Source organism: Microtus ochrogaster, linkage group LG1, assembly GCF_000317375.1.
Source record: "Microtus ochrogaster isolate Prairie Vole_2 linkage group LG1, MicOch1.0, whole genome shotgun sequence".
NCBI lineage: Eukaryota > Metazoa > Chordata > Mammalia > Rodentia > Cricetidae > Microtus > Microtus ochrogaster.
In genome coordinates this window covers 19,683,526-19,706,046 of record NC_022027.1, presented here as the reverse complement: position 1 = coordinate 19,706,046, position 22,521 = coordinate 19,683,526, and the positions used below count along the sequence as shown (strand labels likewise).

Below are 22,521 nucleotides of genomic sequence, written 5' to 3'. Positions count from 1 at the left end.
ATGGGGGAAGAGATCCCTCCTTTGAAATTAGATCTAGTGTCCTACAGCACCATTGACTTGGGGGTTAGGAGAGGAATGGGAATAGATTCATCTTGGATATACTTTACATGCTTTTCTTTGATGAATAACATTACAAACCAATTTACATGGGGCGAAGTGTAGCCTTCCATCTGATGGAGATGAGCTGTAAAGATGAGAACATGGAACAAAAACCAGTGAAAGGCATTCCTGTGCATGTGAGGCATGTATGCTTTGATTTTAAGCGTGGCTCATTAGCAGTTTTTAGATTCTGGCTTAGGGTCTCTCTCAGGTCCATCATCTCTGTGCATGTATTCCTCTAGTGGAGGTTAAGTTGGCTGTGCTGAAATTGATCACTCGGGCAGCAAGAAGCATACATTGGATCCAGAGGAGTTAAGGGTCCCTTACACTTTCTTGTTCACTTAATTTTCCCCATCTTCCTTTTCTGCTAATCTTTACTCTTTCAAATATACTGATTAAAGTAATCAAAATCCACAAAATTCATACCTGAGTATATTCCACAGTTAAAGCCATTTCTGTGGCTTACGTCCATTGACCTAGTCAAGAATTAGCAACTTTTTTTTTTAAAGAATCTCATAGCAAAATTTTAAACTCTGTGGGTCAGATAATTTCTGTCCTAGCTTAGTTCATTCAGTCTTTGTAGTGGCCAGTGAGCCTCAGGCCACCCGCAGGGAACAGGTACCACTGTGTACCAAGGAAGTTTGATTGTGCCAGGTGATGGTGGTTGAATTTGGCCTATATCCATGATGTGCTGACCTCTGTAGGAAGAACTCAAAAACTCCTAAATAACACACTATGGACATTGTAGATTCTGAACGCTACTTTTACAATAGATGTGGTTTTAGGTTTTGTTCTATTTGTTCTTCCCATAATACTCTGTGAAAACCTCAGTCTTTGTGGTTTCGGAGCTGTTTGGCAGACTTTTCACTTTATGAATTGCCCTGCTTCTCTGGTCATCAATGTCACATCCATTTTTGTCTGGAACATTCTTTGCAGTTAGATGATAATGTCTCTGAAAGCAAAAGTATATCAGCCTTATATACTATGGGTTAGTCTGATGTTTCTTTTACAAAGTAGGGAATTTGTCCTTTTCTTTATCTGAACCCAATTATGATTTGTTTCTAAAAGTTTATACTATAGTTAGTTCAATTTATTATTTGCCTTGTTTTAAATTCTTAGAGACAAATAAAAAGTGGTGTGTTTTGGAAGGCGGCTTCTTGAGTTACTATGAAAATGACAAGTCTACCGCACCTAATGGCACCATCAACATCAGTGAAGTTATCTGCTTGGTTGTCCATAAAGAGGACTTCTATTTGAATACTGGGTATGTCTACCCTTGAGCATCTATGTGGAAGGTGAATGGGATTGGTAGTCCCTGTACCAGGTGATGAGGATTTAGTTATCTTTCCTGTTTCCATTGCTTCCTGTAAAAAGATTCTACATTATCTTCAAACCAGACCATTTAATCTGAAATCACAAGAAATTCTCTAAAAAGTAGTTAATACTATAACATTCCATTGTTGATCATTAAAGTACTTTTGCTTCTCTAATTAATTTGAATAGTGGACCAAAACAAAAAAAAATAACATTTTTTTAAAGGGCATCTTATATAAAACATGAGAAAATAGAAGATTCCATGATTATTGGCTCATTTTAAAGTAAACAGAATATCAGATGAGCACTACCACTGAGTAATATTCACAATCCTTAAACATATTAATTATCATATTAGAAAATAAATGTTGAGACATATTTAGGTACTCTTGTGGTCTGAAAATGTTTAAATTAAAAGATTATGAATTATTTATATAATATATTTTACATACTTAAAAACTTTAAATGAACCTCTGAAGGATTTTAGAAACAGTCTGAGAGATACTGACATGAAAGTTTTACACTTTGTTTCATAGAATAGTTAATGAAAATATATCAACATTAAAATAAAAAATGGTTTTAGAAACAGAAATTTTAATAATACTTATAATAAGAGATATTTTACAGTGTTATTTATATTAAATTACAAAAACTATATTGTCATTATTATATAATTACTAATATATCCTACCTATTAGCTGAAGGTGCTATATTTCTATTGAAAATTTTCGATGTTACATAAAGTGATTCTTTTGATTTTGAAAGTTTTAAATTACACTCATTTATTCTGTGTGGTGGTATCTTCTTATTTGTGCTTGCTGTAGGCCAATCTTTGTCTTTGAGATCTACTTACCCTCAGAACGTGTCTTTTTGTTTGGAGCTGAATCATCTCAGATTCAAAGAAAATGGACAGAAACGATAGCCAAGGTATTAAAATTTTGTATTTTCTAAGTCCAGGAAAGATTCTTAACTTGAGGTCTTTAGTTAAGGTTCAAAGATTCATGAACATTTTAGCTATAATTTTGGAAGAAACTTTTCATGTTTTCAAAGATGACCATCAAAAAAAGATAAAAAAACATACTCTATGGCCGAAAAAAGACAAGAAACTCATATAGCACATTCATAAAAATCCTTCTTAAAGCTAATTCTGTATTATTGATGATTAAGGTACGTCTTCATTGTAAAGCCATTTTCCACCCTGTGCCTTCTCATGTGTATGTTATTTTCCAATGTCCATGAAGAAAGGAACAGATTTAGCCAATGATGTGAATGGAGCACATACGAGAACATGACCTTTTCTACAATTCCATGAACCATGGAAGAATATTTCCCATTTTTCATCTGTACTAAAAAAAAAACAAGGGATCCGATGCTATGGTTCAAAAATATGTGTTACCTGTTTAAGTTTCATAGCATAGTCTTTTTACTAGTTATTCTGAATTTGGCATTTGCTTATCAGTCTTTAAAACAGGAATGTTTTAAAGCATGTAACTTATCTTTATGAAGATAAGTTTTCCATTTTTCCCTCTATCTGTAGACAGGGAAGGGCCTTCCTATTTTCACTGTCTTTCTTACTTTTCTGTATTTGTTTTAACAGCATTTTGTTCCCTTTGTTGCTGAAAACTTAACAGAAGCTGACTATGATTTGATTGGTCAACTCTTCTACAAAGACTGCCATGCCCTGGACCAGTGGAGAAAAGGCTGGTTTGCTTTGGACAAGTCTAGTTTGTGTTTTTGCCTTCAAACACAAGAAGCTCAGGAAGAGAGAATGCACCTAAGAAGACTGCAGGAGCTAAGTAAGAGGACCCCCACCCCCTTCTTGTTGGAACATACCTCCCAATTGCATGTGGTGATGGCAGCTTCGCAAGGAATTCCGAAGCCTTAACCCCAAACTTGTGACTAAATCATATCAATTGTGTATCTAAGCATATTTTAATATTAAAAAAAATCCATCCTTTTATCTCGCCAGCAATCAGCACAGTGGTTCAAAATGGAGAAAAATTAGACGTGCTACTTTTAGTAGAAAAAGGGAGGTAAGTACCCTTTTTTCTTTTTGTTGTTGTTGCTTTGTTTTCTATTTCTCAGAAAGTAGGATATTTTGGTAAAGTTCTTAAGGGAAAAACCATTATCGTAACATTTGAGAAACTCTTATTTATAAAAACTGTGTTAGGCTTTCATCATAGAGTATAGCAAAAAAGATACAATTTTTCATATATCTTATGATAAGGTAGCATGATTGATTTTTATAGTTTCCTGTAGATCTGGGCCATGCTCATTTAGGTATATGATAGGAGCTTAATGAGTGTAGGTGTATGTTTAGGGTCTGCAACACTACAAATGGCCTGTTCATGTGAGTCATTCATAACTAGATCTTGATTTCTTGAATCCACTTAGTTTTTCAAGAACTATTAATTAAGCATCTCCAATGCATCGGGATGTGAAGTGTTAGGGACAGAGTGATACAAAAATAAACTCTCTGCCCTCATAAAGCAAGTCCTGCCATGGGGGGAATGAAACAAATAACTAATAACAGAACCCCAAAACAAACACTCAAGAAGAAAACTATTCTTTATCATTGCCTATCAATTATAAATCCTCTGAAGGAAAATAATCAAGTTAATGAAAGAGAGCTAATGAGATCAGTATTTTGTGTTAATGAGGGTAACACAGATATCATGATGGAATAAATGTCAGAATAAAGTGAGGAGTTCTATGATCTAGCACCTCAGATATCGTGTTCCAGACCTGCAGGCACTGATACTTGAAGATCCTGTTAGAAGTCTGAGCATGTTATGTCAAAGGGGTGTTGTAGCTCATGGGAGAGGGAAAAAGACTGAGAAAATGGGAAGAAATTATTTCAAACATATCCCTAGTACTTGATCCTTTAAGACACTGAAAGTCATTGCATGTAATTTTTTTAAATTCTGATATAGGACTCAAACTGGATAGTGGAATTATCTTATATATATTTTTAAAGAAATCTTTTACCTTAACTCCTCATGAATGACTTTGGGGAGCAGGACAGGAGTCAACTTTAGTCAACTTAGTCCAGTGAGAGTTTTGTCATGGAGTCAAGCAAGAGATGGGTTATCTGATAACCTAAGTGTTGATGAGTGATTTGATGTTATCAGGAAAGAATATGCTGTGTTGATGGAATAGATCAATGCTCTTCTCTAGGATGGCTCCAGGGTTTTGATGACAACAATTACCTGAATAATGGTGCTGTTTTAGGGATAACAATACATACTAAGTAGAGATAGGATTTTAGTAAGGTTGGAATAACTGATTAAGAACTCACTTTTGGAAAGAGTAAATGGAGATGTCTGTTAGATAGCAAGATGAAAAGTAAGAAATGGGGAAGAATTAGAGTAAACTAAATACAGTATTATATTCATAGCTAACTCATTTTCCTCGACTCTTCCTGAAAAGTTACCATTTATAACCCAGGCCATTTAAAAGTAAGTGCATTTATTACAGCTCACACCTTAGTGAGGACAAACTTTCAAAGATGTCTAGAGGATAGTGAGATTACAGATATAGGATATATGACCTAGGAATTCAGTATGTGCACTTTCTTTCATGATGGAATGGATTTGAATGAGTTCAAAGGATAAAAAGAGACCAGAAAATGGAAAGATTAAAGGTATAAAGGGCCCAACATGAAACAATTATTCCCAGTTAAGACACACTGAGGAGAGCTGATGAATGATGTGGGACATTGAGCCCACTCTACTTGATACTGAGATGTTGCTCTGTGAACTGGAGGTCAGGGTGAGCCCTGGGTGACTACATGAAGAGTGTTCCCTTTTTCATCTATCTCACACTTGGCTCCTTAATTATTACCGTAACTGTTGAAAAGCTGATTTCATGCTCTGACAAATAACAGAGTTTTATCAGATTGTTTTCTTTTTTCATCTCCTCTGGTGAGTTAGGTCTTTGGTAAATAGCGATTGTAAGCTAAAGTAGAGTGTTGACGGCTGATAAAATCGTTGCTTCGGACAAAGAAAAAACCAACTTTAAGGCACTCAGGTTAATGATAGCGTGAATAAGACATGTTCAGGAAAGCTAAGCAACTGCAAGTTTAACCTTTTATTTTTTGTTTCTATTGTTGTTGCTTTGCTATTAGCATTTTCAGCCAGAGACGCGAATCATAAAAACTTAATGAATTAATTTCACACATTTCACATACCTATCTACCTTTGGTTAAAGGGTATAAATCCATTAATATTTCTTAATGGCAAGATGGAAAAAGAATTCTCTAAACTGAAAAACTTCAGAGATTGATAATAACCCAGTGTATATAGTCCCTATTTAAATATATATTTTAGTCTGCTTGATAATTATCTCTATATGCATATCATGAGTATGTTTAGACAGAGGAGTATTGCAATAATATTTTCCACACACAGAGCAATTTTGCTCTAAAAAGCTCTAAGCAGAAGGTAAACCAGATGGCCTCCCTTTAATGTGTATTCTTTGTGTTCTTTAAAAATTACTATTTTGGAAAATAAAGCTTTGGTGATCATACTTAAGGGTTTCTGGTGTGCAGGCTGGTGCTGTACCCGGGATATGAATCTGTGTCCTTTACAATGTCTTGTTGGAATTTCTTTATATAAAAAAAAGTAGTCATGGTTTGAGTAGATTTTGCGAATTAGTGAATATCCAGACCAAGAGGTCAGAAGGCATTTTCCTAGACAGTTGATCCTGTCTCCACTTCACTGAAATAATCAGCAGACGGCAACACCTTTTTCTCAAAATTAGAAACTGTCTGTGCTCTCTAACCCCCACTCTCTGTGCTTGTCTTTCAAATAAGCCGCTTTCTTTGCTGCTTTGTGTCCCAAAGCTCTATGCACACTTGCCAGAGACAACTATCACGAGTCTTTGCTGAAAGGCTTTGGGCATTTTAAACAAAGGAAATAACTCAGCTGTGTTATCAGAAACAGGAGGGAAAACGGTTTGCTTTGCATGTGTTTTTGTTTTCAGTCCCCTGGCTGACCTACAGGAAAGTACATTGCACTTGATGGCTCCCTAGGCTGACTGCATTTTGCTTTTAATTGCAAATCTCAGACATAATGAATCTAACACTAGGGAATAAACGCCATGTCAATATGTTCCACGGTTTTGGAACAGAGGACTTTGCTCAGTTTGGGAGATTAGTACCCTAAATTTAAGATCCTTATTTTCTATTAAATTATTCTGTATGTGCTTTCTCTCCCCCTGGATTTGTGCTTTATGGGAGAGGTTATGTTAGTGATTCTCCTGAGGCTAAATTATCTTAAAGTGGTTTCTAAATTGTGCATGTAATTGCAAATTAAACAGTAGCCCATTGCCCACAATATCAGCTTGACTGCTTTTGCAAAATTTGTGATTTAATTCTTAGCCGTGAGTTCCTCTGAATTTTGCTCAGAAAAATGAGGGGGGGTATTCTTTTCTCTTATCACACCTACAGTTATATTTTCTTTTAGAAAAGACTATTCTATTGAACATTTAAAATGATTTTATGATACAGGAAATTTAGATGAATGGAGTATGTTGTTATAAAAGGTGAATGTTAAGTATATATTGTATTTGTTTCAAAATTTGTTTTCATTCAGAAGTATCTCAGTACACCAGAATGTAAGGTTATTGTTGTACTCTCAATACTTGAAAGGGTGAGGCAGGGGGATAATAGTGAATTTAAGGTGATACTGGGCTACGGAGTGATAGCCTATCTTAAAAAACAAACAAACAAACAAACAAATAAATAGGTGAGTAAAATATACAAAAATAATAAAAACTGTCTCTTTTATCATATAATAAGGAGGATAACCTCCCCCATAAAGGATAAGTACAGTTTTAATAGATCTTGCTTCCAATATAAATACAGTGATGGAACTGAGAAACCGGGGTTTTGAAGAGCTAGACAAAACGGGCTTAGAGAATTTGTGTGGACTAGGAAGAGATGCAGTCCAAGTAGGACTTAACCTTGAGAACGTGAAGACAAAAACTGAGGCCGTGGCTTGAAAAGACAGGCAGATGGCACATTGCATTTCCAGTTAAATTAAGTCCTAAGCCTTTCAGGACCTTTTCAAGAATGCAGAAAGCATCCCCCAAAAGAACATTTTAGAAGTTATTGTTAAATGTGAGGACGTGGATTCATTCTGCAGTCAGTGAAATATCAACAAAGCTCTTTTCTCACATTCCCTGTACAAGTGTTTGTCTGATAGTGTGAGAGATGAGAGTGAAAAACTGGCTCTATCCTCCTTGAGGAATCAGGTGGCTTGAGGCTGTTTATTGAGCTCTGGCTTCAATATATACAGTTTATTTATAATAATATTTTTAATTTATTATTCTCGTTGATGCCACCCTGTATCTGCATATTTTTTAATAATTAGCATTTTTCTTTTTCCTTACTAAAATTCCTTCTCTGTGTCCTGATTTCTTATCTGAAGGAGTAGAAGAAAATAAAGTATCTAAAGTAAAAAGTAGATGTTAGGGTCACACTGCTAAATACAGTGTGCCAGACACCTGTTTCTGGCATCCTGGAATCACTCATGGCTCATGCTGTTCCTCTTTAAATAACTAGAAAGCTTGACAGAATAGAGGAAGCAACTGTTTTCAGATTTTGTAACAGTTGGTATTTCTGGAATATGATTATAGAAAGAAAGGAATCAAATGAGGTGAGCCTTTAGGTGGTCTTGGCTTTCTCAGACACGTATGGCACAGAGAATGGGAAACCCAGGCACGAAGTGGCAGATTTTAGACATAGGAGTCCCACGCGCCTGGCTTCATAGGATATCAAAGCAGAAGGAAACATGTAAAGCTTGGATGTCTTTGTACGTTTTTTTGTTTGTTTGTTTGTTTGTTTTTGCATCCTTTCCTCAGTACTTATCTGTACACTTGTAGTGTGGACATCTAAGAGGTCAAGCACAAACACCTGCTGTAAAGTCACTTATGGTATAACGTTTAAGGCACAGATAGTAGTTGTGTATGTTCAAAGGTAGGCTTTAGATGTCTTTCTTTATCCCTCTATACTTTATTTACTGAGTCAGGTTCTCATACTGAGATTGGAACTTTAGGGTTTCTTAAGCTTATCTAACCAATTTGCCAAGGAATACCTCTTGAGTATCAGGTAGGCCACCTTACATATTGTCTTTTGCATGGTTCATGAACTTGGTCCTCACAATTGTGTGGCAAACACTTTATCCACTGAGCCATCTCACCAATGACAGATAATTTTTAAAATAAGGTTAAACTATACTTACTCTATATTCTAGTGAGGTAGCTTTGGCATATTTACACAAAATACATTACAACGTATAGCTATAAACAGTACAATGGCTCAATTCTGCTCAGTTTCTAAAACTAAAAACTGGGAAGAGAATAGGTATTCCCTAGTGAAAGAATGTATAAACAAAGTCTGTTGGATACATACATGGAATACTAAATAATTAATTACTATTCTAAAGATATCTATGCTAACAATATAACTAAACCTTAAAAATATTATGCTGAATAAATGAGACCAGATGTAAAATGTAACAGCATGGCCTTTTATTTATAGAAAATGATCAGCTAAGAGTCTAATATTTGACAGAGAACTGACCAGATGTTTTTGTGGGTGATGTATAGAAGATAAGATCCCTTCAAAAATTATGTGGGAGTTTTGGCAATGATGGGAATGTTTTTATGCATTGATTTTGGTAGGAGTCACATGGGAATAGGCATTTGTAAAAATGTTTTGACCACACAATTAAAATAAGTGCTTTACAAATCTAATGAGCAAATGTCACTCACAGAAGTAAAATGTTTCATCTTTTCCCATTAGAAACAGAATGCCTACTGTGGTAGTGATTATTGTGTTCTTCTTTGAGAGCTTCCTTAGGAGCTGGGAGCAAAGCTGCAGTGAGCATTTCCAGATATCTTAGAGCTATATCTTTTACAGATATAGAACACTTTCCAAGGCAGAATATATGCATCCTCTCTCCCTATGTGTCTGTCTCTGCCTCTTTGTCTTTGTTTCTTTCTCTGCCTGTCTCCGTCTCTCTTCATCTCTGTCTCTCTGTTTCTCTTTCTCTCTCTCCCTTGAAGACATCATATTCTCTATGTAGTTCAGGCCAACTCTGAACTCAGGATTCTGTCTGCTTCTGTTGCCTGAGTACTGCGATTAAAGGCTTACACAACCACACTCGGTATTGATTCTCTTTTTAAAAGAAGAGAGATAGATATTGCTGTGTTCAAATAGGACCAAGTTACAGACTCCTTCCAGTACTGTCTTTGATCTAGCTTCTTCAGGAAACCATATTTTGTGACACTGTCAAAGGAAGACAAAAAAGAAGTCACTTTAGTGTCATTTCTAGAACAAACATGTCTTGGAACTGAAGACCAAGAGTTTAGATTTTTATTTTTTGAGCACAGGATCATAGACTAGGTGATAGTTGGCAGACTTAGAAAGTTCTTGACAGTTGATGGCTGCTAAGGGAGAAAGAATCAGTTTTTCTCAGAGACATGACTCCTGAGAGGCTAACCATCTCCAGTAGATGGCTCTGTATCCATGTACGTATGTATGGGCTGCACTAAGTGAACTCATTGTGTTTAAATGAAAGAGCACATGATGTTGGGAGTGAAAAGGAGTGGTTGGGGGTGGGTAGGGGAAATTGTAGGGGAGGAATAGGGGGTCAATATGATCAAAGCAGACTATATGCATGTATAAAGTTCTCAAAAATAAAAATAAATAAAAAACTAGCTTCCTAGACCTTCCTTATCCTTGGGCCTCAAACAAATATCATCTTTGCTTTAGTTTGCTTTTTTATAAATGAAGAGTATTGCAGACAGCTTTCCCTCTCTGCGGTTCAAAGCTCAGTGCAGAACACAGTTGACATGCTTCAGAAGTTAGTTCCACATACCTTGACAGTAAGGGATGAGTGAATCCTTTGATTTATATCATTTGTTTCTTATAGCTACTATTTTGAACAGGGATATATAGGAATAAAGAGACAAAATATTCATGAGTTTTCTAACTAAAGACAGTTTGATGTTTTGGAAAATATGACAGAATTTATACATTGCTATAATCATATATTCTCTGTTCTGTGTAGACATTATCCAAATGTATAGAAAAATGTATTCCAAGTCAGTTGAGCTTTCCCAAATTTGGCAGATCTAAGCTTACATCCATTATCAGATGAACTAATAAACAGGCTTACTGCTAAGCACACACGCGCGGCAGAGGGACAGAAGCAGATTTTTTTGCCTTCACTTCAAATTATGTGCTTGTTACAGAGTCTTGGTATTGTCAAATTTTTTTGCATATACATGTTACATTTCATTGTACATATAGGCAAATGGCTTGTCAGAATATCTGTGCGGTCTATAAAATACTTTATGTGTCTTGTTATATACTCTTGCATCTTAAGTGTTTGGAAAAACTGGCATTGCTGTTTTTGTAATATATATATATATATGTCACATATACATATATATGTAGCTATGATTATTAGACTAGTTTATGCATATCGTTTCTGCATTTTTTTCTTTTCTTTTTTTTTTTTTTAATTTTCGAGGCAGGGTTTCTCCGTAGTTTTTGGTTCCTGTCCTGGAACTAGCTCTTGTAGACCAGGCTCTCGAACTCACAGAGATCCGCCTGCCTCTGCCTCCCGAGTGCTGGGATTAAAGATGCGCCACCACCGCCAGGCCTTTTTTATGCATTTTTATGTGTATTATTCTTTAATGATCAATGACCATATTTCTGCTGCACACATAAAAGTTTTCATTTTTCTATATATTCTTAGGCTATTCTTTTTTTTTTTGGTTTTTCGGATTCTTTTTTAAGTCATATTTATGGTATATGGTATTTGCTTCTCAGCTTTAGTTATTAATGGATAATTTTTTTGTACAGTCTCATTCATTGTTTATTTCAAGAGACTTCAGGTTCATTTTAGTTGTCTAAACTCAAACCATTATAAATAATAATTCATTTAGATATTTCAATTTTAAGAAAATTTTATGTATTAGGCCTAGGACTTGACTTCTAGATTTTATCAACTTTTCTTGATTAATAAAATCAAATTAAATGTTTTTATATGTTTGCAATTTATTTTTTGGAAATTGTCAATTATAATATATAAATCTGCTATGCTTAGAGTTCAACAAAATAATTTTTTCAGATATTGAGAACACAGTTGAATATTTCCTTGAAATTCTTATTCAAAATGTGAAATGGTAGTTTAGTAACACTGGAAGATACAATGTTGGTCAGCATTTACGCTGAAAATATATTATGAAGCTTTACTCAGTGTGTCTAGATTTTAAATAAGCAACAGAATGGAAGATTGTTGAGCTGATGCAGTTAAATGTCAGCCATCCCATGAGCTGTACTAGATGATGTATTTTAAGATTCAGTAGTTGACAAGTTGACACTGGAGTTGACTTGTCATTGCTTGTTCTAGTCCTTACTAGTTCACAGGCAGACAGCTAACCTTCCATTGTGGGATTTCTCCTGACTAGAAGGAAAATTCAGAGTTTGAAATATTCACAGTTAGTCACCGAATTATACTGGTCTTAAAGAGTCACTGCTGCATTTTGAGTTTGTTGCACTGGCTACGAGAGTACTAACGGTTTGTCTTTTCAAGGATTTTAAGTCACGCTGGCCACTAAATTCTGAATTAAAATTATTAAAATTAAAATCAGAAAAATTATTATTGTCTTTACCTGAATTAAGAAAAACAGAATTTTAACTAGGTGTAGATATGAAAGGTTTTGCTCTTTTTGGAGATAATTTGCTCTGATATTTCATGTAGACAGAAACTCAGGGGTATGAGGCTTTAGATGATGTATAATAAATAAAAAGTTAAACAGTGTAGAACAACTGGACCACTTATCAGAATTCTTCAAAGAGAAAATTACAGAATCTTTGGGTCCGGGCAGTTGTGGTAGAGTGGAAAATGAGAACAGTAGATGAAGATGTCAGAAAGCAAGAGCTGAGGATTACAGGCACAAGGGTTAGTAAAAAGTAATTCCAGGGTCTTCAGAATTGTGTTAGAGTGCTGTTGTTGGCTTTGTCTTCCTGGAAGAGCATTGAAAGAAGAGAAAAAAAGGAAAGGATGGCAGATTATCTTTTTAAAGTCACAGTGAGTGATGCTCAAAAATGTGAAAGATTTCTTTCCTTTTCCCTGAGTCACCACCGACGCACCAAGATTTCATTAGCTTGTTCTTCTCTTACTGTTGCTGAATCCCAAGTAGCCAAGTGATAGCTAAAGAACAAGATTGAGGAGTGTGTGCCTCTTAGAGTAAATATACTTGAGATGCATTGGTATTTCATGCTTTAAATTTTGTACTGAGGATAACGTTTGGAGATGCATACCAGCAAATGCCAGAGACCAGTCTTGGGGAGAGACCAAGTACCTTTTTTGCTTGTCTGTGCAAAGTTTGGTATCTGACCAGTAAGTTGCACAGAAACAGCAAATGGTAAAAGAGAGCTCAGAACGACTATTTATTTGAAGTGGACCTGTGACCCCTAAACCAGGGGAGACATCAGGAGCATCTGAAATCCTCACCTGGGTGACAACATTGTTGGGGAGCAGATATCTGTGCAGCCAAAGATGAGATGTTAAAAGCGTCATAGTGGAAAACACCGGCCAAGGCATGAAGACCTTTCTATTGCAAAAACAAAAAACTTAAAAGACAGGACAATTATCCAAACTGGTGTCATTGATCCCATGTTTTTGAAATGGTATTCTGGTGGTAGTAGAGTAAAGATTTAAAAGAGGGCACCAGAAAAAGAATTCTGCCAGGGGTTTTGGTGACGTCAAAGAGAGATGCAAAGTTCTGAAGTAACAGAAGAACTGCAAACAAAGTGAATATTCCAGGTTAAACAAACCAAAAAGAAAAAAGATAGAAAAAATAAGTTCATATTTTTGTGGAAGTGATTGGTAGGAGATACTAAGCAACAATAGTGAATTCTAAATTTCAGAAGAATCATGCGGAATAGGATAAGTTGAGACTTAGGTTCCCAGAACAGTTTCACAGGAGAGAAAATTTTTACATTCTTGTGTTTTGGTAGAGGTACCCCAAACCAGTGTTTCTTAGCAACTTGCTTTAGGGCATAGTTATAATATCTGTGAGGTGTTCGGCTATATGCTGAGCTTTGTGTTATCAGCATTTCCCCAAGAGTGATACTGAGAGCTCATCTAAGTTATAAAGAAAGTCACTGATGTAGCTGTGTTTTGAGTTTGGTATATCTTTTTACAATCCCACATCATATTTAGTTTGAATTCTTTGAGCATCATCTTGCTGTATAGTTGCCACCAGTCAGGAACTCACACTGTACCCCTCGCTTATTTCAAACTTGTGGTCCTCCTACCTTCCATTCCCTCCCCCAAGGCTGGGGATACAGACCTGTGCCAAGAGACTAGCTCTCCAGTTGCTCTTGACCTGAGCACGGTGTCATTCGTGAGGCTAGTTCCAACCTAGAGATCTTGACTTAGGAGTCACTCACTAATAATGCGGAGCAGGTGAAAGGACCATCTTAAGGACAGGACTGTGGATCACCTCTGGAGTTTGTAGAGTCCCAAAGTACCATGACTTCACACAATCAGGCTATTTAGAAAGAGGAAAGGAGATTGGGGTAGGAAGTAATGACTTCAGAGAATGGAAATCTGAATAGAAAAGGCAAATCAGATGTTTGTTTTGTTTTTTACCCCCCTTTAAAGGCAATGAAATCAACACCTATGAAATCCTTCTGGTTAGCCAGAAATAGATACTTGGAGGCACTGGTGAAGTTTGCCGCAGTGGCTTTCACTGTCTTTCATTTAAAGATGGAATTGGAGACCTAGGGACTTGGAAGAGTTGGAAGACTGAGTTGGTAGTTTCCTCTGTGCTATTTGACCTTAACTGACAACAGAGGGACTGAAAGACACCCGGTGTGTGAAATGTAAAGTAAAGGGCTTTTGTTTGTTCTTTTAATGTGTGAGACAAGATCACAGTTATACAGATTTTAGGGTAATCTGTGTAGAGAGTAATTTTAAGTAAAGCAAAATTATAATACGAAGTGCTTCTTAAACTTCACAGAACGCTGTACATCCATGGGCATACCAAGTTGGATTTCACAGTCTGGCATACTGCAATTGAAAAAGCAGCAGGTACAGATGGTAACGCATTACAAGATCAGCAGCTCTGCAAAAATGACGTCCCCATTATTGTGAACAGCTGCATAGCATTTGTTACACAGTATGGTACGTATCACAGGATGTCTGTTCAGCTCCTAGAACTTAGTGGTACCTCCATGGGAATGAATCAGTGCCTTTTCCCTTTGTGAGGACACCAGTGAAGACTAAGAGCACAGTTGTTGCTCAGCCGGTCCCACTCCTCCCAGCCACACTCATTTATACCGGGTAATCCTTTCCCACAGCTCTGTTGGTCCTTCATGTCTGTGAAAAGGCTATGTAGCCCATTAAAATTAGTAAAGATTGCTTTTAGTGGTAAAAATTTGAGAACAAAGCCAAGACAAAGTCACCATGCTTAAGTGTGGTTTGTAGAAATAGTAAAATCGTTGAATAATATACAAAATGATGCCCTTTCTGTTAGCAAGCAAATAAATAAATAAATTAAGTAGGTGTGTGTCATTCACTGCACAGTAGTAAGAGTTTATATTAAAGAGGATCATTCATTTTAATTATTGCATTATTTGCTACAGATGCTTTTATGTAGGGTTTTCTTTGCTACCATTGTGCACTAACATGTTTCTTATCTGCTGTAGTTCTCTTTATTTGAGAAATGGTTGTATTCGTGTATGTGTTCATCCATGTTAACTTGGCTGCATCTCACAGAGATATGGGGGCACATACTGTGTTAGCAAGGGCATAAGCTCACAGCGAACTTTCACATCACATTAGTTTCGTAGTAGCATAGCATCCTTTTGAGCTGAGTAATGATTAAACTAATACAGGTAGTCCCAGTGTAACCAATTGAATGTTTCTCTGGGGAAATCACAAGTTTCCCCATGGTGTTTATTTGAATTTAAAATCATTAAGCACTGGATGGTTTCAACCATCTTATAATATATGTGGTATATTATAAGAACTCTACAACTAACACAAAATGTATCAACTTCTACTCTAGAGTAATAAAGCCAATAAGTGATTGTTCATATTTTTAGTAGAGTGTGGGATAAAACTGTTATGTACTAAGTACCTACATTAAGATTTGATAGGAATTTGAATGCTTCACAGAGCTCACAGTGAGCAAGTGTCTGTCTAAGAATCTCTACAGTAGAAATTATTTTGAATATCTTAGCCTTTGGATTAAAATGTAAAGTCTAGTTTTCTGTGTTCTCCATGTTAATATTTTGAACTTTACCGAGTTCAAAATGTATTATGGATTTAATCTTTAAATCAAGTATAGTAATTAAATCTTGGAGAAAGTTATTTCAATTTATATATACAATTATATTCAGTACTTTTATACATTATTTTGTGTGTGTGTGTGTGTGTGTGTGTGTGTGTGTGTGTTGATGCTACAGCATGTGTATGTAGGTCAGAAGACAATTTGTAAGATTCACTTCTCTTCTGCCTGTGGGTCCTTGGGTCAAATTCAAGGTTGCAAGCTTGGGAGCCAGAAGCTGTTAAAGTTGTTTAATTATTGGGTGTTAGAAATACCCTTAGAAATGGATGTTGTCTCTCAGGCACATAGTTAAAATTACTTCCTAGAATTTACTTATTTTTGTAGTAAGTAGCCTTTTGCCAAGTGCCTTTTGAGTTTTCCAAAGTACTGTTCCTGCCAGTTAAAAGAAAAAAGCAGGACTTGATATTTGGCTCCTTGACTTTTAGGGGCTCACAGATTTATGGCTTAAACACAAGTCCATGGGCAGATAGTTATATCTCGGTGTATAAGAGTCTGTGATAGAGAGGCTCATTGTTCTACAGTGTGCATGGCAGTTTCCTACAGTGTAGAGCATATAATATATAACTTTATGGTTGTTTGTTTAGGAAAATGTGTGTATAGTTCAATGTGCCCAGAGTGTAGCATGCAAAGATAGGACACATGCAAGAGGCATGAGGTTAGTCCAGCTCTGGTAGATTTTTAATTATAAAATTGTGTAAGTTTTGTCTGCCTGCATGAGGAAGGTTGCCTCTAGATATTTAGGCTTCTGACAAGACTAGCAGACCTATATTGTCATAATCAACATTGTAAAGACAAATTGGGCCTGCATAAGAACAGGGCCAGGAAGCTTTATAATGTAATGAGGAACCTAAGACACAGATAATAGCATATGAACAGAAGGAAGAGTGATTTTTGACATATTTTAAGTGAAATGAGTTACAAAGATTCTGATGTTGTATAATGTAAGGAAAAAGTAAAACCATCCATTGAAATTGAGGAGGTGGTTTTAAAATATGATTGGAAGGAAGCTGATGAAAGGGGTAGAAAATAAATTTCTTTAGGGTTTTATCATTTCCTATAAGGTTATAAGTGGTATATATGTCTGTCTCTGTCTATATACTGGCATTTGTATGTGTGGTGAATGAAATTTAAGACATAAAATCCAGGTAAAGACAGGTATGCTATACATGAGATGATAAAGATGGATAGGTTCATGCAGGGAATTTTCTAATGTAGTAAAAAGAGCTTAGAATTAAGACTTGAAGAGCGAAATAGATAGAACACTGGGGAAATCGTCTTAGAAGGGGAGAAAATAGGCATAAGAAAATGATACCACAAAAAGCCATAAGATTAACCAAAGGTTGGCAGCAGATCCTGAGGGCCTGTCAAATGCTGCAATGGTTGTCATTATCCAGAAACTGAAGGACATCTAGATCATACCATTGATATGCGTAATGACCGTGCTCCAGAAGATTGCCTGGAGTGACTACAGGAATCAGGGCACATAGAAAAAGAACAGTGAATTTAGCTTGGCTTCACAAGGAGAAAGATCTGGGGAGAAAGCAAAGGATTTGTGTGTTTGTATCACCACCACCATCATTTTTTACCCCTGTTCTGTCACTAATTTTGATGGGGTGCCCGATGAGACAGTGAGTCGGGAACATTGGGCAAAGGTATAGGTAGACATAACAAAAATAAATAAGTGTTGAGAATATGAGAAATGTTCTGCAAACTTTTATACTGTTCTGTCCAAATGTAGGCAGGCTTGTTTTCTGAGACTGAGAAAATTCTTCTTGAGGTAGAAATACCTTTGCAAATGATAATATGGAGAACTACAGAGAGACCTGGGAAGGTTTGCTGAGGCTGAGGATCAGGGGGTTTATTCACTGGGTTTCAATTTAAAATTGAGGGGTGCAAAGTTTTTAATTTCATATCTGATAACTTATTTTGTTTATGATCTCCACGGAAGAATCTGTTTTTTCCTAATATATCAAAATAGGTTATGAGTTAAGATACTTCTCATAACTTTCTACATGTTTATCACAGGGTTAGGATGCAAGAACATTTATCAAAAGAATGGTGATCCTTCACACATAAGTGAGCTCCTGGAGAGTTTCAAAAAGGATGCAAGAAGTGTTAAGTTGCGAGTTGGAAAACATCAACTTGAAGATGTGACGAGTGTGCTGAAGAATTTTCTGTCTGACATTGATGATGCACTTCTCACAAAGGAGCTCTATCCGTACTGGGTCTCTGCATTAGGTAAAAGACATTTTGCCTGCCTTCTAATTTAATAATTAGGGCTTTCTTTTAAGTCTTCAATCATCTGAAAACTGCTAAACAGCGTTTTGATTCTCTTATCATTTACCCTATAGCAGTATACCCCTGCCCTGTGTGTGTGTGTGTGTGTATGCGGATGTATGCATGCTTATGCACATGTGTGTGTGTGGAGGTATGCATACCATAAGTTGGTGTCAGGTCACTTTCCCAATCACTTCTCACCTTATTGTTTTGACTCTGGCTGAACTTGAAGCTTTCTAATTGACAGTATTGGCTACCTTGAAAGCCCTTTCAATCTTGTGTCTCTGGCTGCCCACGCTGGCATTACTGGAACACACTACCATGCCTGGCTATTGTACACGAGTGCTGACAATCTAAACTCAGGTATTCATGCTTGCACAGCTGGCATTCTGCCCACAAAGACATTTTCTCTGCCCACTCACCATATTTTTTATATGACCTGGAATATTTCCCAAATTTTGTCTTCTTATTATTGCTTTATTTTGTAAATATCTGTTTATCTTTATAAAGTGCATGAAATGTCTTCTGGTAAACTTATTGCTTGATCTAATTACGTTATAATGTTAATTAGATTTTATTGAATAAATGTGATTGCTTTTAAAGCCATGAACTAGATGACATGCGGGGGAATGTTTGGATTATCCTGGGATAGCAAATAATTCTAAATTTATTGGGTGATTTGGATATTTTCCCTTCTAGTTTTTCTGGAGTCATCTCTGGGCACTGCATTTCATTTGATAGATCTCCTGTGTGGCTTAAATGAGCACAAGAGACAACACTTGTGATTTTGAATAGGAATGTACTTGGGAAATGTGTCAGAGTTCCTGCCTCCCTCAGGGATCTTACAGAACATTTAAAGTGACTGTAGAGTGTGGGTGTACCCCTCGAGGTCCTGAGTTCCTTGCTCGTGCTCCCCCTCCTTCTGCTCCTGATTTGGACCTTGAGATTTCTGTCCAGTGCTCCAATGTGGGTCTGGGTCTCCTTTCATCGCCTGAAGGTTAATATTCAGGAGGATGCCTATATGTTTGTCTTTGGATTCACCTTCTAATTTAGCTTCTCTAGGATCGTGAATTATAAGCTCACTGTCCTTTATTTATGGCTAAAAACCAAATATGAGTGAGTACATCCCATGTTCCTCTTTTTGGGTCTGGCTTACCTCACTCAGGATACACCCACACACTGAGACAATGGGGATGATCTTTTGGGAATTCACCAAGACCAGCTAGCCTGGGTCTGAAAAAGCATGGGATAAAACCGGACTTACAGCAGACAATGAGGACTACTGAGAACTCAAGAACAATGGCAATGGGTTTTTGATCCTACTGCACATACTGGCTTTGGGGGAGCCTAGGCAGTTTGGATGCTCAACTTACTAAACCTGGATGGAGGTGGGCGGTCCTTGGACTTCCCACAGGTCAGGAAACCCTGATTGCTCTTCAAGCTGATGAGGGAGAGGGACTTGATCGGGGGAGGGGGAGGGAAATGGGAGGCGGTGGCGGGGAGGAGGCAGAAATCCTTAATAAATAAATAAATTTAAAAAAAATAAAGTGACTGTAGACATTTAAAGAATCTTTGGAATGTCCCTGGCTCTTGAGTAATAGCTAGGAAGGCCTAAGCAGGAAATGGAAACACCTTGCTTCCAAAGGTCACTGGGGATTGTACCAGGGGAGTAGTTGCAAAGTCAGCGGAAGTTGTTGCTCTGAAGAGTGGTTGGTACTTCCCATGTCAGCTGATACTAGTTTGAACTGCCAATATAATCCATCTGAATTCTAAATGGAAAACGTTCCCAGTTCTCAGTTACTTCAGAGATTTGTCTTCTACAGTTAAGAGGAGAGAGGGCAATCCTTTTTCATTTGTCTTTTGATGGACCAGTTAATTTCTTTTCATGACAAAGGCACAAGGCCCATTATCTCTGATATCTGAATTATGGTATTAAGACACCTGCATCACCTCTCTTCTTGTTTTTTTTTTTTTTTTTTTTTACCTGAGATTTGAAGGCTGCCTGACTGGTAATAGGCCCCTTATGTAGATCAAACAAATAGTGGAGTTCATAGTTCTGCGATGTCTTGTAGCTTTGGAAAGATATTTAGGGTTTCATATGAAAAAGGGGTCAGAAATACCTTTTTCAAATGCAATTGTTGAAATCCCTTTATAGTCAGATATAATATACCTTTGACTTAGCTTTTCAATGTATGATGTATAATGAAGTTTGAATAATTTGTTAACTGTACTCCTGTTAAGATGTAAAAGTCCATAAAAGTAGGCTGTACAAAAGGAAAAAATCTTCTTACCCTCCCATTTTGAAAGTGCTTAATTTTAAATTGCATATTATAAAAACAACAATATATGACTATGTGACGCGTTTCTTTTTTAAAATTACAGACAATTGTGTTAAAAGTTTGAATGTTTACTCTTGAAACCTGCTTGTATCATTTATATGCTTATAACTATAATTTAAAAATAATATTGGGAGGTAAATTTTTGGTAGAAATGACTAGTTTAAATGTAAAGAATGTTCTCCTTAGATACACAAGATGAACAAGAAAGAACTGAAAAATACAGAGCATTCATACGAACTCTTCCAGGGGTCAACAGAGCAACACTGGCAGCAATAATTGAACACCTTTACAGGTTAGTGGACTCCTGAAACTTCTGAGCAGTGTAGGGCAAAACCACTGTCACTGTCTTTGAAACTTAAAGTTGTGTAGCTGAGCTTCCATATTTTACATGAAGATTTACAAATCTTAAAAAATGTTACTTTACCCTATGTTTTTGTAATTAAGGTATAATTACAGTTGAGTATGATGGTGATATTCTTAAATCCGTAAGAAATGGTTGGTTGGATGCAGCAACCCCCGACCCTGCCCTGACATGCTGTTAACAAGCAGGACATTTAAAACTTTTCCAAGTACAAAGTTGGAGAAGATAATGTGTTGTTTTTGTTGGTCTGTAAATAAAGCTGTTTGGGCCAGTGGTTTAGAGGAATAAAGCTAGGCAGAAACACTAAACTGAATGATGGGAGAAAGAGGGCAGAGTCAGTGAGATACCATGTAGCCTCCTCAGGAGGAGACAAAGACAGGAACCTTGTGGAGTCTCGTTGGCTGGGAAACAAAGGAACTGCCTCCAATAAAGGCAGGAGGTCATGAATGCTTTGTAAATCTTATTAGCTGTTTGATTTTATAAGAAATGACTGATATAATCTGGTTTAGCATAGTAAAGGGAATACTTGCGAAAAGTCAGGAAAGCCTAATAAGGAAACATTTCCTTGGGCTCTGATGAGAAGGTCAGAGTAAGACTTTGAGAAAACTGGTTTTGAAATAATGGGGGGCAGCATCACAATACCAAGAAGTAAATAAAAAAATTTTCAGTGTGCACAGTTATTCCAGAAATTAATCAGAGAAAATAAAGAGATTTATAGGAAGGATGATATTACCGAAAGAGGCTCAAGAAAGCCAGGAATTGGGCGAGGTCATCAAAAGTGGGAGTCACCTTGGATGCAGTCAGATTGATAAAGATTCTAATTCAATAACTGCCCTGGATAACAGCCCACTTCTGCTATCAGTAGCAGCCACTTAGCTCCACTCACCACGTAGTCATTATGCACTCCAGAGTAATTAAAGCAAGAGTCTCCTACTGAGATTCTGAGATCTGAGGCACACAGATAGACACAGAGATCAGTTTTCTACATGTTTACAGTGTCATATGATAAAAGTGCAGAAGTGGTCTGGACCAGCGCTTGGAATTGTTAACTCTTCCATTATTAAATTCCAGATCCTGTTCATCTTGTAAATCATCTATGATGATTGCAGTTTCTTTGTCCAATCTCTGCTATGCAAGTTTGCATTTCATTATGGATTTCTGACATTATCATATATAATACTACCATGTTTACTCCTTTTGTGTGTGTGTGTGTTTCCAGGGTAATTAAGTCGAGAGTCATGTAGCTGCTCTATATTCAGTTAGTGAAAATTCAATAAGGTCATGAACAGGCACTGGTATTTCTCCTCAACATTCTTATCCTTGGAACTCTCCCTTGTGGAGGTGATTGCGGTTGTGAAGCACTGTTAACTTATATCAGTGAATATTTATAGTGCCCTTTGCAATACCCAAAGGTTGTAGCTTACTGTTTAGAAGAGTTAATTTACTTGTCGATATCTATTTATTTTAGAAAGGCTCGGGCGGGGGGGAGGGGGCTGAAGAGTTAGCTCAGCAATTAAGATCACTTACTGATCATTCAGGGGACTCAGCACACATATGGCAGATCAGAATCATGTAATTCCAGTCCCTGGAGATCCAGTGCTTCTTCAACTCTGTTATTAATAAATATCAATAAATAATAAGCAAAGACATTCTTGGTAGTTTTCTAAGATAAGGATGGCTGCATTTTTTAATTATGCTTTTGCTTATGGAGATGCAATGATATCCTGTTTTGAACTGGTTGAACACCTGTTG

The 22,521-nt window shown here is 36.6% G+C and overlaps 1 protein-coding gene across 4 annotated transcripts in view; it reads left to right on the top strand.

The window, feature by feature from the left end:
- Arap2 (ArfGAP with RhoGAP domain, ankyrin repeat and PH domain 2) overlaps positions 1-22,521 on the top strand; it is a 167,301-nt gene that overhangs the window by 97,249 nt on the left and 47,531 nt on the right. For all 4 annotated transcript variants that reach the window (XM_013350802.2, XM_005359243.2, XM_026785085.1 and 1 more), the window contains 7 exons: positions 1,219-1,363; positions 2,238-2,340; positions 3,011-3,209; positions 3,383-3,446; positions 14,461-14,624; positions 17,818-18,030; positions 20,595-20,700. In XM_013350802.2, the coding sequence (XP_013206256.1) occupies positions 1,219-1,363; positions 2,238-2,340; positions 3,011-3,209; positions 3,383-3,446; positions 14,461-14,624; positions 17,818-18,030; positions 20,595-20,700 (994 nt within the window). The remainder of the gene's footprint in view (positions 1-1,218; positions 1,364-2,237; positions 2,341-3,010; positions 3,210-3,382; positions 3,447-14,460; positions 14,625-17,817; positions 18,031-20,594; positions 20,701-22,521) is intronic.